General features: G+C 39.2%; 1 protein-coding gene across 1 annotated transcript in view; it reads left to right on the forward strand.

Moving 5' to 3' along the window:
* The window catches only part of LOC143029728 (protein CIP2A homolog), a 59,920-nt gene that overhangs the window by 46,468 nt on the left and 941 nt on the right, over positions 1 to 12,511 (forward strand). Inside the window, exons 15-17 of the mRNA XM_076192601.1 lie at positions 3,703 to 3,837; positions 4,124 to 4,301; positions 9,704 to 9,822. Coding sequence (XP_076048716.1) covers positions 3,703 to 3,837; positions 4,124 to 4,301; positions 9,704 to 9,822 — 432 coding nt within the window. The remainder of the gene's footprint in view (positions 1 to 3,702; positions 3,838 to 4,123; positions 4,302 to 9,703; positions 9,823 to 12,511) is intronic.

A 12,511-nucleotide genomic window follows, 5' to 3' on the forward strand; every position in this document is an offset into this window, starting at 1 on the left:
TCTTGATGCATTGAGATACTTCAGATTGGGATTTATACCTCATTTGTGTAAATTTTTCCAGCAATAGTTAAAATAAAATTTGCAGTGTCATTTGACTGAAGAGAGTGCAATTTTTTAGATTATACTATTTTCATTTAATTTTCAAATAGTAAAGATAGGGAAACAAAAGAAAGGATAATAATGTAGGAGAAATTGTCTACATAAGATGATTATGTGAAAATTGTAGGATTAATTCATATATTATGTGTATTTACATACATCCACATATGTATGTGTATTTACTTAGTTGTATCTTATGGGAAGGGGAGCTATGCTCGTGGTGTCCTGTCTTTATATTTTGCAGTATCTAATTTGCTCTTAAATATGTGTGGTTTTTGCACACACTGTTGTTTCATCCAGCTTGTTCAAGTGTCCAACACTCTGTATGGAAAACTGTTTTTCTTCAGATCTCTTCTATAACTATCCTTTTTGAGTTTATTTCCATGTCCTCTTCTGTTTCTCTTGTCCCAATTTAGTAAGTTCTCTCTATCAAGTATTTCTGTGCCTTTCATGATTCTATATATGGTCATTAGGTCACCTCTTTCTCTTCTTTGTTCAAAAGTTGGTAATTTGAATTTAGCCAGTCTCTTCATATGACTAGTTTGAAAGTGCTGGGAGCATTTTTGTGGTTGCTCTCTGTATTCTTTAAATTTTCTTTATATTCTTTTTGGTACTGGATGACTATAATGTCGCAGTATACTCCAATCTAGGCCCTATTAAAGAGACTAATATTTTTTTAATCTTTTCTACATCCAAATAGGTCAACGCCAGTTTTATTGATCTTAGCAACTTATAGGATTCTCTGACAATTGTGTTTATTTATCAGAGGACAAGTTGTTTGAGATAATTACTCCCAGATCTTTTTCAGATCCTACTTTATTTACTTCCTTTAGTTCCAATTGTATATTGGCCGGAATTTTTTTTTCTTTTTTTTTTCCGAACTTTATTTCTTAATGTTGAGGTCTACTTCCCACTTCTGACTCCATTTCCAAATTTCCAAACCTTGTTCAGTTCTCTCTGTAGTGCTCTTCTCAATCTGTTTCAGTGTTCATTTTCCTCAACAATTTAACATCTGCAAAGAAGCTCATGCAACATTCCACATCATCATCCATGTCATTTACATAAATAATGAACATTATTGGAGCCAATACGGATCCTTTGCTGGACTCCACTAATCACCTCCTTCCAACCTGAATACTTTCTCTGAGTACTACTCTCATTTTTCTACCATGTAGGAAGTCCTCCATCCAGTTTAGTAGGTTACCTTGTATCCCTCCTATGTTTTCCAATTTTTTTTTTTTTTTTTAATAATTTTTTGTGTGGTACTTTGTCAAAGGCTTTTTGAGTTTCGTTGCATGTCCTTGTTTTCCCTCTATCCCACTTTAATAAGTCCTCTCTATCAAGGCATTCTTTTCCTTTCATAATTCTGTAGGTGGTTAGTAGATCCCCTTGTTCTCTTCTTTGTTTCAGGGTTGGCAATTCCAGTTCAACCAGTCTTTGTTCATATGTCAGGCTTGAAAGTGTTGGGGCCATCTTTGTCGTTGCTCTTTGTCTTCTTTTTAATGAGTGTGTGTGTGTACATATATACCAAGGACTTTTTCCTTCATACAAGGGAGATAGCCAAAGTCAAAAGGCATGGCTCCATTCCCACCCATTTCATCCCCACCCACTCCACTCCCATTCACCACCCCTCCCTCCCTCCCTCTTTTCTTGGCTCCTCCAGGATGATGGGTCATACCTGCATCTCACCCATTGCCCTGGGTCAGAAGCAATGCAGTAAGACACAGCACATCCACAACAAAGACACTTCATTTAATTGGTGACCCACCTCTCCATCCCCTCATGCAGAAAAAGAGAAGACAGGGAGCCTTTGGGCTGTGTCAAAATACCATTCACATATGTTGGGCTGTGTCAAAATACTATTCACAATATTTGCTATATATGTAAATGACATGGACGAAGGCATTGAGAGTTACATGAACTGCTTTGCGGATGACGCAAAATTATTAAAGAGAATAAACTCCGAAATAGACTGTGACTCATTGCAGAGGGATCTGAACAAAGTCTCAGAGTGGAGCAAGAGATGGAAGGTAGAATTCAACATCAAGAAGTGCATTATAATTGAATTTGGAAAAAGCAAGAAGAGAATAACAGGACAGTATAAAATTGATGGAAAAGAAGTAAAGAAAGTAACTTCTAAAAGGGACCTAGGAGTAATCATCACCAAAGACATGTTGCCAGATAAACATATAAATAAAATAGTCGGAGAAACATACAATTTGTTGAGATTAATAAAAGTGGCCTTCAAATACCTGGATAAGGAAATGATCAAGAAAATATTACAAACACTGATAAGGCCAAAACTGGAATATGCAGCATTGATATGGTCACCCAGTACAAAAAAGAATACAAGAAAATTAGAAAGAATACAAAGAGCAATAACAAAATTGGTCCCAACACATGCAAACCTGACATATGAACAAAGGCTAGTCAAACTGGAATTGCCAACCCTAGAACAAAGAAGAGAAAGAGGGGACCTACTAACCATCTACAGAATTATGAAAGGAAAAGAATGCCTTGATAGAGAGGACTTATTAAAGCGGGACAGGAAAAACAAGAGGACATGCAATGAAACTCAAAAAGGATAACTACAGAAGAGACCTGAAAAAGAACAGCTTCCCACACAGAGTGATAGATATATGGAACAAATTGGATGAAGAAATAGTGTGTGCAAACACAATACAAGAATTTAACCCCTTCCATACGGTGCCGCACACGTAGGCGTCATGGACTTAGATCTCGGTGGCAGCAGCCAATGCCAGCCGTACGACGTGTCGTAATAATACTCGCATCATAAAATATAGTCACCGCTTATATCGATCGTTCTCTCTTCACCCGTGAATTTTGATAACCATAGAAAATGCGATTACAAAAGAATTAGAAAGAATGTCATTATGGAGGGGCGACTACAATAAATATAATCAAGACGCCGATATGGCAGCCTCGCGAATACACTCGCTCCCCATGACGCCTACTTGTGCGGCACCGTATGGAAGGGGTTAAGAACAAACTTGATCTTGTGAGATACAAAAATGGGTCACCACGAGCATAGCTCCCCTTCCCGTATAGTACAACTAGGTAAATACATGACCACTCCCTAACCCCTCACCCCTCCATCTCCCTTCCATGCATCACAGCATCACCCATATACAACCATTCTCCACACACCCCTATCTTCTGTCTTTTCCCTTCCTTCCACAACAGACATCCTGCTCTTTCTGAATGCCCCTTTTACCCCATCCATCCATCTCATCCTTGGTCGCCCCCTCCTGTTCACTCCATCCATGCCTGTCTTCCATACTTCTTTTACTAATCTTTCTTCACTCATTATTTCTGTGTCCAAACCACCCCAATACTCTTTCATCAACCCTATCTCCCAACTCCTTTTCTACCCCTGCTCTCCTCTATCCAGCCTATTAACCCCTACCATACTTCTCAGACATTTCATCACAACACATTTAAACTCTTTCTCTCTTCCTCTTATGTTCCATGTTTCTGCCCCATACAGTGGTGTCAGTACAGTCGCCCCTTCATACAATCTCCTAGCATCCCTATACCTATATATCTTTTTATGTTTACCATGGTCTTTTATTTGGTTGACAGAGTTGTCGAGTGCAGTCCCTACTGAAGATGTGGGAAGAACGAGTGCATGAAGAACGCAAGGGGAAAGAGAATTGGCAAAATAAGGTCAAAATCATAGAAAATGACTCAAAGCAGATGAGAGAAAAACTTGTCAAGGTTTGTAAAATAATGATTTATTTCAATTTACATGTTTGTTGGATAGAGTAGATCAAAGAGTGCTGAGATGGTCTGGGCATGGTTTGTTGAATTCCATGCTATACTAGTAAGTGAAGAGATAAGTGTGTAGTGGAGTGGAAGGAGGTTTCATCAAGGCTGATGTGGATGTAGGTGAAGCTGGGAAGGGAGGTGTGGGTTTTTGTAAGTGCGTATGGGCCTGGTAGTGAGAAGAGCGTAGATGAAAATTAACTCACACTATCTTACCCATACTCAACCTTGTTTTCAGGAAAAAACAGCCATAAGTCGACAAGTGGCAGAGCTGCGCAAAGATCTGAACAGCCTCAATAATGATCTCCAAGGAAAGGAGGAAGAAATCAAGAAACTGAATAAAGCACTGGCTGATGCTAATGCAGAAGTTAGGAATCAGAACAAAATTATTAAAGAAGAACAGGATAATGGTAAAAGTAAGTATCAACATTTAGACTTTTTTAGATTGCATACATATGGATAAGAGGAAAGATGTTAAGAGCAGTCAAGAGTTTTTACAAGAGTAGTAAAGCCTGTGTTAGAATTAGAAATGGAGTGAATGAGTGGTTTGATGTATTTACCTAGTTGTATTTTACAGGAGGAGAGCTATGCTTGTAGTGACCCATTTTTGTATCTCTCCTCAACCAGTTTATTCTTAAAATTGTGTATAGTTTTGGCATTCACTGTTTCTCTGTTCAGTTTGTTCCAGACATCAATCACTCTATTTGGGAAGTTATTCTTTTTCAGGTCTCTTCTATAAGTGTCCTTTAGTTTCTTTTCATGTCCTCTTGTTTCTCTTCTGTCCCACTTTAATAAGTCATCTCTATCTAAGATTTCCATCCCTTTCATAATTGTGTGAATGGTCAATAAATCACCTCTTTCTCTTCTCTGTTCCAGTGTTGACAGATGTAGTTTCTCCAATCTTTGTTCATATATCAGATTTGCCAGTGTAGGTGCCATTTTTGTTGCTGCTCTTTGGATTCTTTCTAATTTTCTTATGTTCTTCTTTGTGCTGGGTGCCCACAATGTTGCAGCATATTCTATTCTAGGTCTTATCAGTGTAACCACTATTTTTTTAACCATCTCCTCATGTATGTAGTCGAAGGCCACTTTCATTGATCTTAGTAAGTTAAAAGTCTCTCCAAATAATTTGTTGACGTGTTTGTCAGGTGTCAAGTCGTTTGAGATGATTACTCCCAGATCCCTTTCTGAATTGACTTTTTTGACTTCTTTGTTTCCAATTTTGTATTGACCCGATACTCTATTTTTGCTTTTTCCAAATTCTATTATGCTACATTTCTTAATGTTGAAGCTCATCTCACATTTCTGACTCCATTCCCATATTTTGTCTAGGTCTTCTTGTAGTGATCTACAATCTTCTTCTGTTTTTACTCTCTTGAGTGATTTGGCATCGTCAGCAAAGAAGTTCATGTAAAAATTTATTCCCTCATCCATATCATTTATATATATGGCAAACATTAAAGGAGCCAATACAGAGCCTTGCGGGACTCCACTTTTCACATCATCCAAGTTCAAATTTTTGTCTCGTAAGTACTACTCTCTTTTTCTTCCAATTAAGAAGTCCTTCATCCATTCTAGTAGCTTACCCTGTATTCCTCCTATTTTAAAATTTTTCTTATTAATTTTTTATGTGGTACCTTATCGAACACCTTCTGCAAATCCAAGAAGGCGCAATCTACCCAGCCATCTCTTTCTTGTATTATCTCAATTAATCTCGAGTAAAAGTAAATTAGGTTTGTGGCACACAATCTTCCACTTCTAAAGCCAAATTGTTTTGAGTTTATTATTTTATTTTCCTCCAAGTGTTTGGTCCATGTATTTCTGATTACTTTTTCACATATTTTTGCTACTGTGCTTGTAAGGGATACCAGTCTGAAATTTGTAGGGTCTTCCCTATTTCCTCCTTTGTATATTGTACTATGTTTGCATCTTTCCAATCTTGTGGTACCTTTCCTTCTTTGAGTGAGGAGTCTGTTATCTTGTATAGTTTGTCTGTCAGTTCGTCTATACACTCTTTCAGTATCCAATTTGCAATTCCGTCTGGTCTGTGTGATTTCCTGACATCTAGGTTTTTTATTTGATCTCTTATTTCTTTTTGTGTTACCTTTATTTCTTCCATTTTGGGTGATCTTTCTTGTTTTCTATCTTCCCAAAATTGTGAGCTCTCAATTGTAAAATGACCTGAAATATCTGATCATGACTTCTGCCATTTCTGTATCATCTATATATTCCTTATCTCCTTCTCACAATTTCACTATTTTGTGTGTATCCTTTAGTTTTTCATTTATATATCTGTAAAAGAGTTTGGGTTGATCCTTACATTTGTCTATAATATCTTCTTCATAATTTCTTTTTTCTTTCCTGCGTATATTCATATATTCGTTCCTAAGTTTGTATATGTTTGCCATTGGGATGTTTTTTTTTTTTTTTTTTACATTTTTTACAGGCTTTGTCTCCTTTGTCTCTAGCCTCGCTGCACCTTTTGTTATACCAACACTTTATATATGTTTCTTTTTGTTTCTTTTTTTGTGCATATTTGTCAATTCCTTCCTTGTACTTTTCTTTGAATATGTTCCATTTGTCTTCCATCTTTGTTTCCTCTTTGGAAAATTTGTCCCAGTTAGTGTTTTGGAAAAAAATTCTTAGTTTTTCAAAATCTGTTTTGTTGTACATTAATCGTCCTTCTCTATGCTTATCGTTTCTACTTACATTGCTCTGTTCTTTTAATTCAAACTCTATTAGTATATGGTCACTCTTTCCAATCGGTGTTTTGTATTCCATTTTGTTCACAATATCTGGTTCAGAAGTCAATATTAAGTCTAGTTTCGATAGTTCCTCATTGTTTCTATATCTAGTATTTTCCTTAACCCATTGAGTTAGGGTGTTTTCGATGGTCATATCTAGTAGGATGTTGCTCCAATGATCCTCTACCCCTTTTACTATCATTTCTTCCCAGATTATATCCTTTGCATTAAAATCGCCCATGATTACTATGTTTCCATCCTCTTTTAGTAACTCATTTAGTGCATTCATTGTGTCTTCCAGTAATTTAGAGTGTTCACTAGCCGACCAAGCCTGTGTTTTTGGTGGTACATGCACTACAACAAATTTTCTGCCTTTCATCCTTTTGTTTACAATTTTGATCATAATTGGTTCTACATTGCCTTGGTCTTCATTTATCTTGTCACATTTAGACCCTTTTTGGTCAATATCATGACACCTCCCTGCTTGTCTGTTCTATTTTTCACCCAGTGGTTGTATAGACCTTGTCCCACTATGCTTGTTGGTATATTTCCTTTCAGTTTTGTCTCCACAATTCCCATGATGTCAGGTTTTTTCATTTCTAGATAGTCATTTAGTTAATTGATTCCAGAGATCATGCTGTCAATATTTGTGTATGCCACCTTTAGTTTCATATTATCCTTCCTTTTTTTTTGTTTTAAGTTTCCATTTTTTTTTTATGTACCATTTTTTGTCTCAAGTCCAGCACTCTCCAAAAAAACTCATTTTTTTCCATCTCTGTTCTTTTCTTGTTTCTGTCATTTGCTTCAATTCTGAGAGCTTTGTCTTTCTCTTTTTCCTCATCACTCATTTCCTTTTGTATCCATATATGTTTGAATTTCTCGCTGTTTGCCAATTTAACTGCTTTTGATAATATCTCCTCTGCTATCATTTGAGTTCTTAGTTTTATTTTCAGAGGTCTATGTTGTTTTTCTTTTGAATATTTGCCTATTCTGTGCATTTCATAAATTTCTTTATCGAGATTCTGTCCTTCATATTGTATTTCTTTCAAAATTTCTTTAGCTATTTCCTTCTTTTCTCTCTGGTATCTATACATATCATGTTTTTCCTGGATACCATGGACCACAATGCACTTACCTTTGTCAACTGTATCTCTCACCCAATTTTCCTTTTCTTTAATCACTTTTATGACTGTTTCTTTTGTATTTTCCTCCATCTGTTTTTGTACTATTTCACTAAAGGATATTTTTTTTATTTTCCTGTTCTTGTTTCCATTGACTTTTTTTATTTCAATGAGGTCTATTTCTTTAATTGACTCTTCCACCTTTCTGGTCACTGCTTGTACTTGTTGTTTGTCCTTTTTCAATTCTTCATTTTATTTTTCCACCTTTGATTTTTCCTTGGTGTGTCTATGAGACAGTGTCTCTTGGGGATCACACCTCTCGGGCTCTCCACTATACTTATGTCTAATCCTCTCTTAGTTGGTTCATTTATTATTCTTTCTTCTTTCCCTTTCTCCATTATGCCAAAACTATACCCACCTCAAGAACTGGAATACTTTACCGGTCACTTCGAGTACCATTGCTTACAATAACTAAAATAGGTTTCCTTTGTTTTCGATGATAAACCACTAGGTTGGCGTGCTCAACCCAGCACTTCCTTTCACTTCAGTGTAGGATTTTACCAAGGATGTGTTATGTTGCCTTGGCTGTTCAATTTATACATGGATGGGGTGGTGCAATAGGTAAATGCAAAGGAAATGGGCCAAGCATTGGAGATGGTTAAAGAAAAAAGAGAACAAAAATGGGAGCCAAGCCAATTGTTGTTTGCTGATGACACTGAGCTTGTAGCAGAATGAAAGGAGGGATTAAGGAAATTAGTGTTAGAGTTTAGGAAGGTGTGCAAAAGAAGGAGGTTGAAGGTAAATGTGGGTTAAAAGTAAGGTGATGATATACACAAGGGGAGAGGATGGCAGCAAATTGGAGGTGAATATTAAGGGAAAGAGACTGGAGAAAGTGGGTAGCTTTAGATACTTGGGTGCGAATGTGAGGGTAAAGGGAGGAGCGGAGGTGGAGGTAGACTGTAGATTGAGAGAAGCAAGTAAATGCCTTGGGGAATTAAAAAAGTGTAATGAGAAATAGAAATTTGAGAATGGATGCTAAGAGGAGATTATATGAAGGAGTGATTGTGCTGACAGCACTATATTGGGCAGAAACATGGAACATAAGAGAGGGGTTTAAATGTGTTTGTGATGAAATGTCTGAGAAGTATTGTAGGGGTTACTAGGCTGGATAGTGTGAGAAGTGAGGAGGAGAGCAGGGGTGGAAAGGGAGTTGGAGAGATACTGTCGATGAAAGAGTATTGGTATGATTTGGTCACAGAAAGAATGAGTGAAGAAAGATTAGTAACTGAAGTGCGGAAGGCAGAGGTGGATGGAGTGAACATGAGGTGGTGACCAAGGATGAGATGGGTGGATGGAGTAAAATGGACATTGGGAAAGAGGGAAGTGTCTGTTGAGGATGGAAGGGAGAAGACAAGGTAGGGATGAGTGGAGAATGGTTTTGTGTGGATGATGCTGTGATGCATGGAAGGGAGTGGGTAGGTGATGTAGGGGTGAAGGAGTATGTATAAATGATATTTTGATGCAGTGGGCAAGATGCAGGGATGACACGTTATCTAAGAGGAGCCAAGAAAAGAGCAAGGGACGGGTGGTGAATGGGAGTCAAGTATGTGGGGATGAAATAGGTGGGAGTGGATTTATGCCTTTGACTTTGGCTACCTCCCTTGTAAGGGGAAAAAGCTGTGTGTATATGTATGTATGTATGTATGTACATATGTATATGTATAGGGGTGGCTGAATCAAAAGTCACCCACCGTACATCCATCCCATACCCATCCAAATCCCATTAGTCATTCCTCCCATCTAGCACCTTGTGGACGAAGAGTCATCCCTATCCCCTTCCACATTACTTGGAACACAGTGGAACATAGTGCTTCCACAGCAGAGTTCAGCAGCCAGAGTTACTAGCAGGAACTACATTATTTATTAGTTAAGTTTCAATTTGTTTGGTTGCAGAGGTTCGAGAGCAAGTGCAGAAATTGGAGGATGATCAACGCAAGAGGAAGCGAGAATTTGAAGATCTTACGAAGGAGAGCCAAAAGTTGGAGAAGCAGCAGGTTCAACTAAAGAAAGAGGTAAATGGTGCAGTGGTAGGCCTTTGTGTTTCGTGTTGTGATTGTATTATTTTCAGGAATACTCTTGTTTATGTTGAATTATATTTAACAGAGCATATTAGAATATTCCTGAAGTAAACCAGAAGTCAACTGAACTAAGGTTTTATTGCTCAAACAGTTGTACTCCAAAAGGCAAAACACACATTTAATCATATAAACAAAACAGATGCAATTAAGCAAAACTAAACACATACAAAGAAGCTAGACAACACTTTGTACTGATACATACAAGGGAGGTAGCCAAAAACAAAGGCATAAAATCCACTCTCACCCATTTCATCCCCACATTCTTCACTCCCATTCACCTCCTCCTTCCCTCTTATCTTGGCTTCTCCTGGATGATGAGTCATCCCTGCATCTTGCCCACTGCCCAGGGTCAGAGGCAATGAAGCAAGACACAGCACATCCACAGCAAGGCTGCTTCATTTAATTGGTGACCACCCCCTCTCTGTCCCCTCCTGCAGAAGAAAAGAAGACAAGGAGACATCCCTTTGGGCTGTGTCAAAATATCAATAGTATCTCCCAACTCCCTTTCCACCCACACTCCCATCCTCACCTCCTCGTTTCTCACTCTATCCAGCATAGTAACCCCTACCATACTTCTCAGGCATTTCATCTCAAACACATTTAAACTCCTCCTCTCTTATGTTCCATGGGAAAGAGGGGAATGTCTGTTGAGGAAGAAAAGGAGAAGAGTGGATAATTGTTGTTTATAGATGATGCTGTGATGTGGAAAGGAATGGGTGAGGGAGTATATGTAAATTATATTTTGACACAGCCCAAAGGGCTGTGTCAAAATATCATTTACATATACTCCCTTACCACCCCTGTTCTCCTCCTCACTTCCTCATTTCTCACTCTATCCAGCCTAGTAATCCCTATTATACTTCTCAGACACCTCGTCTCAAACACATTTAAACTCCTCTCTTCCTCTCTTATGTTCCATGTTTCTGCCCCATACAATGCTGTCGGCCCAATCATTCCTTCATGCAATCTTCTCTTATCATCCATTCCCAAATGTCTATTTCTCATTACACTTTTTAATCCACCAAGGCATTTACTTGCTTCTCTCAATCTACATTCTACCTCCACTCCTCCCTTTCCTGCCACATTCGCACCCAAGTATCTAAAACTATCCATTTCCTCCAGTCATTCTCCCTTAATACTCACTTCCAGTCTACTGCCACTTCCACCCCTTGTACATCTCATCACCTTACTTTTACCCACATTTATCTTCAACTTCCTTCTTTTGCACGCTCTCCCAAACTGTCACTAACTTCCTCAATCCTTCCTCTGATCCTGTATAAGCACAGTGTTGTCCGCAAACAACAGCTGGCCTATCTCCCACTTTTCTCCATTTTCTTTAACCATTTCCAATCCCTGACCCACCACCCTTGTATTTACCTCTCGCACCACCCCATCCATGTATAGATTGAGCAGCCAGGGCAACACAACACATCCCCGATGAAGTCCACCTTTACCTCAAACCACTCACTCTCTCCACTTCTAATCCCAAAACATGCTTCACCACTCCCGCAAAAACTCCCGACAGCTCCATAAAGCTTTCCTCCCATCCCATACATCTGCAAAACCTCCCACAGTGCCTTACTGTCTACCATGTCATAAGCCCCTTCCAGATCTGCAAAAGCCCAAAAAACATCCTCACCCCCTTCCACAGCTTTCTCACACATCCGCCCCACCACAAAAATCTGATCTATGCAACCTCCACCCATCCCAAATCCATACTGCTCCTCACCAGTCACTCCCTCCACTCTTCTCCCAATCCTCTCAATCAAGATCCTCCCATAAGCATTCCCAACTACACTTAACAAGCCAATCCCTCTGAAACCACCACACTCACACCTGTCCCCCTTTCCCTTGTAAAATGGGACTATACAGGCACACTCCTCCAGTCCTCCAGCACTCCACCCTCTCTCAAACAAACACTAAACAACCTCACCAGCCAGTCCATCATCACCGCACCTCCCTTTTTCAGACATTCTGCATGGCATCCATCCAGACCAGGTGCCCCACCTGCTCTCATCATCTTAACAACTGCCTTCACTTCATCCTTCCCCACCTCTCCCCCACTCCCCCCACCCACGATGGCCACCCTCCCAGCACCTCCCACTGCAACTACCCTTCCCTCCCTATCCTCCCCAACACTCAGCAACTCCTTAAAATACTCTGCCCATCCTCCTCCTACCACCCCCATCTACTCAGTTTGCCTCCTCCTCTCAATTTCTCTCCAAAACATCCTTCTACCACTCCCAAAATCCTCCGTCACACTCCCACCCCAACTCACATCTGCTCTTCTCTTCGCCTCCCCCATCTTGTGCTTCACCTTTCTTCTCTTTCAACTTACCTTCCAAGAAATGATCTGATATTCTCCCACTCTCTCCCTTTAGAACGTGTACATCCAAAACTCTTCCTACTCTTCTTCTGGTTACCACTATGTACTCCATTAAAGCCCTATCTCCCACCCTTCCCTCCACCACCCTCTCCCATGTGGACTAATAAATAAGATAAACCTTAAGACATGCATAAAACAAACACATGGCAATTACAGTTGAAAATGAGGTAGGCAATCTACCATAGCTTGTGGAGTCCTCAGCTGTTCTGAACTGAACTGTCAGGGTACTTAAATGGT

This window comes from Oratosquilla oratoria, chromosome 11, assembly GCF_046742065.1.
Source record: "Oratosquilla oratoria isolate Oo_2021 chromosome 11, ASM4674206v1, whole genome shotgun sequence".
In the NCBI taxonomy this organism is placed as follows: domain Eukaryota; kingdom Metazoa; phylum Arthropoda; class Malacostraca; order Stomatopoda; family Squillidae; genus Oratosquilla; species Oratosquilla oratoria.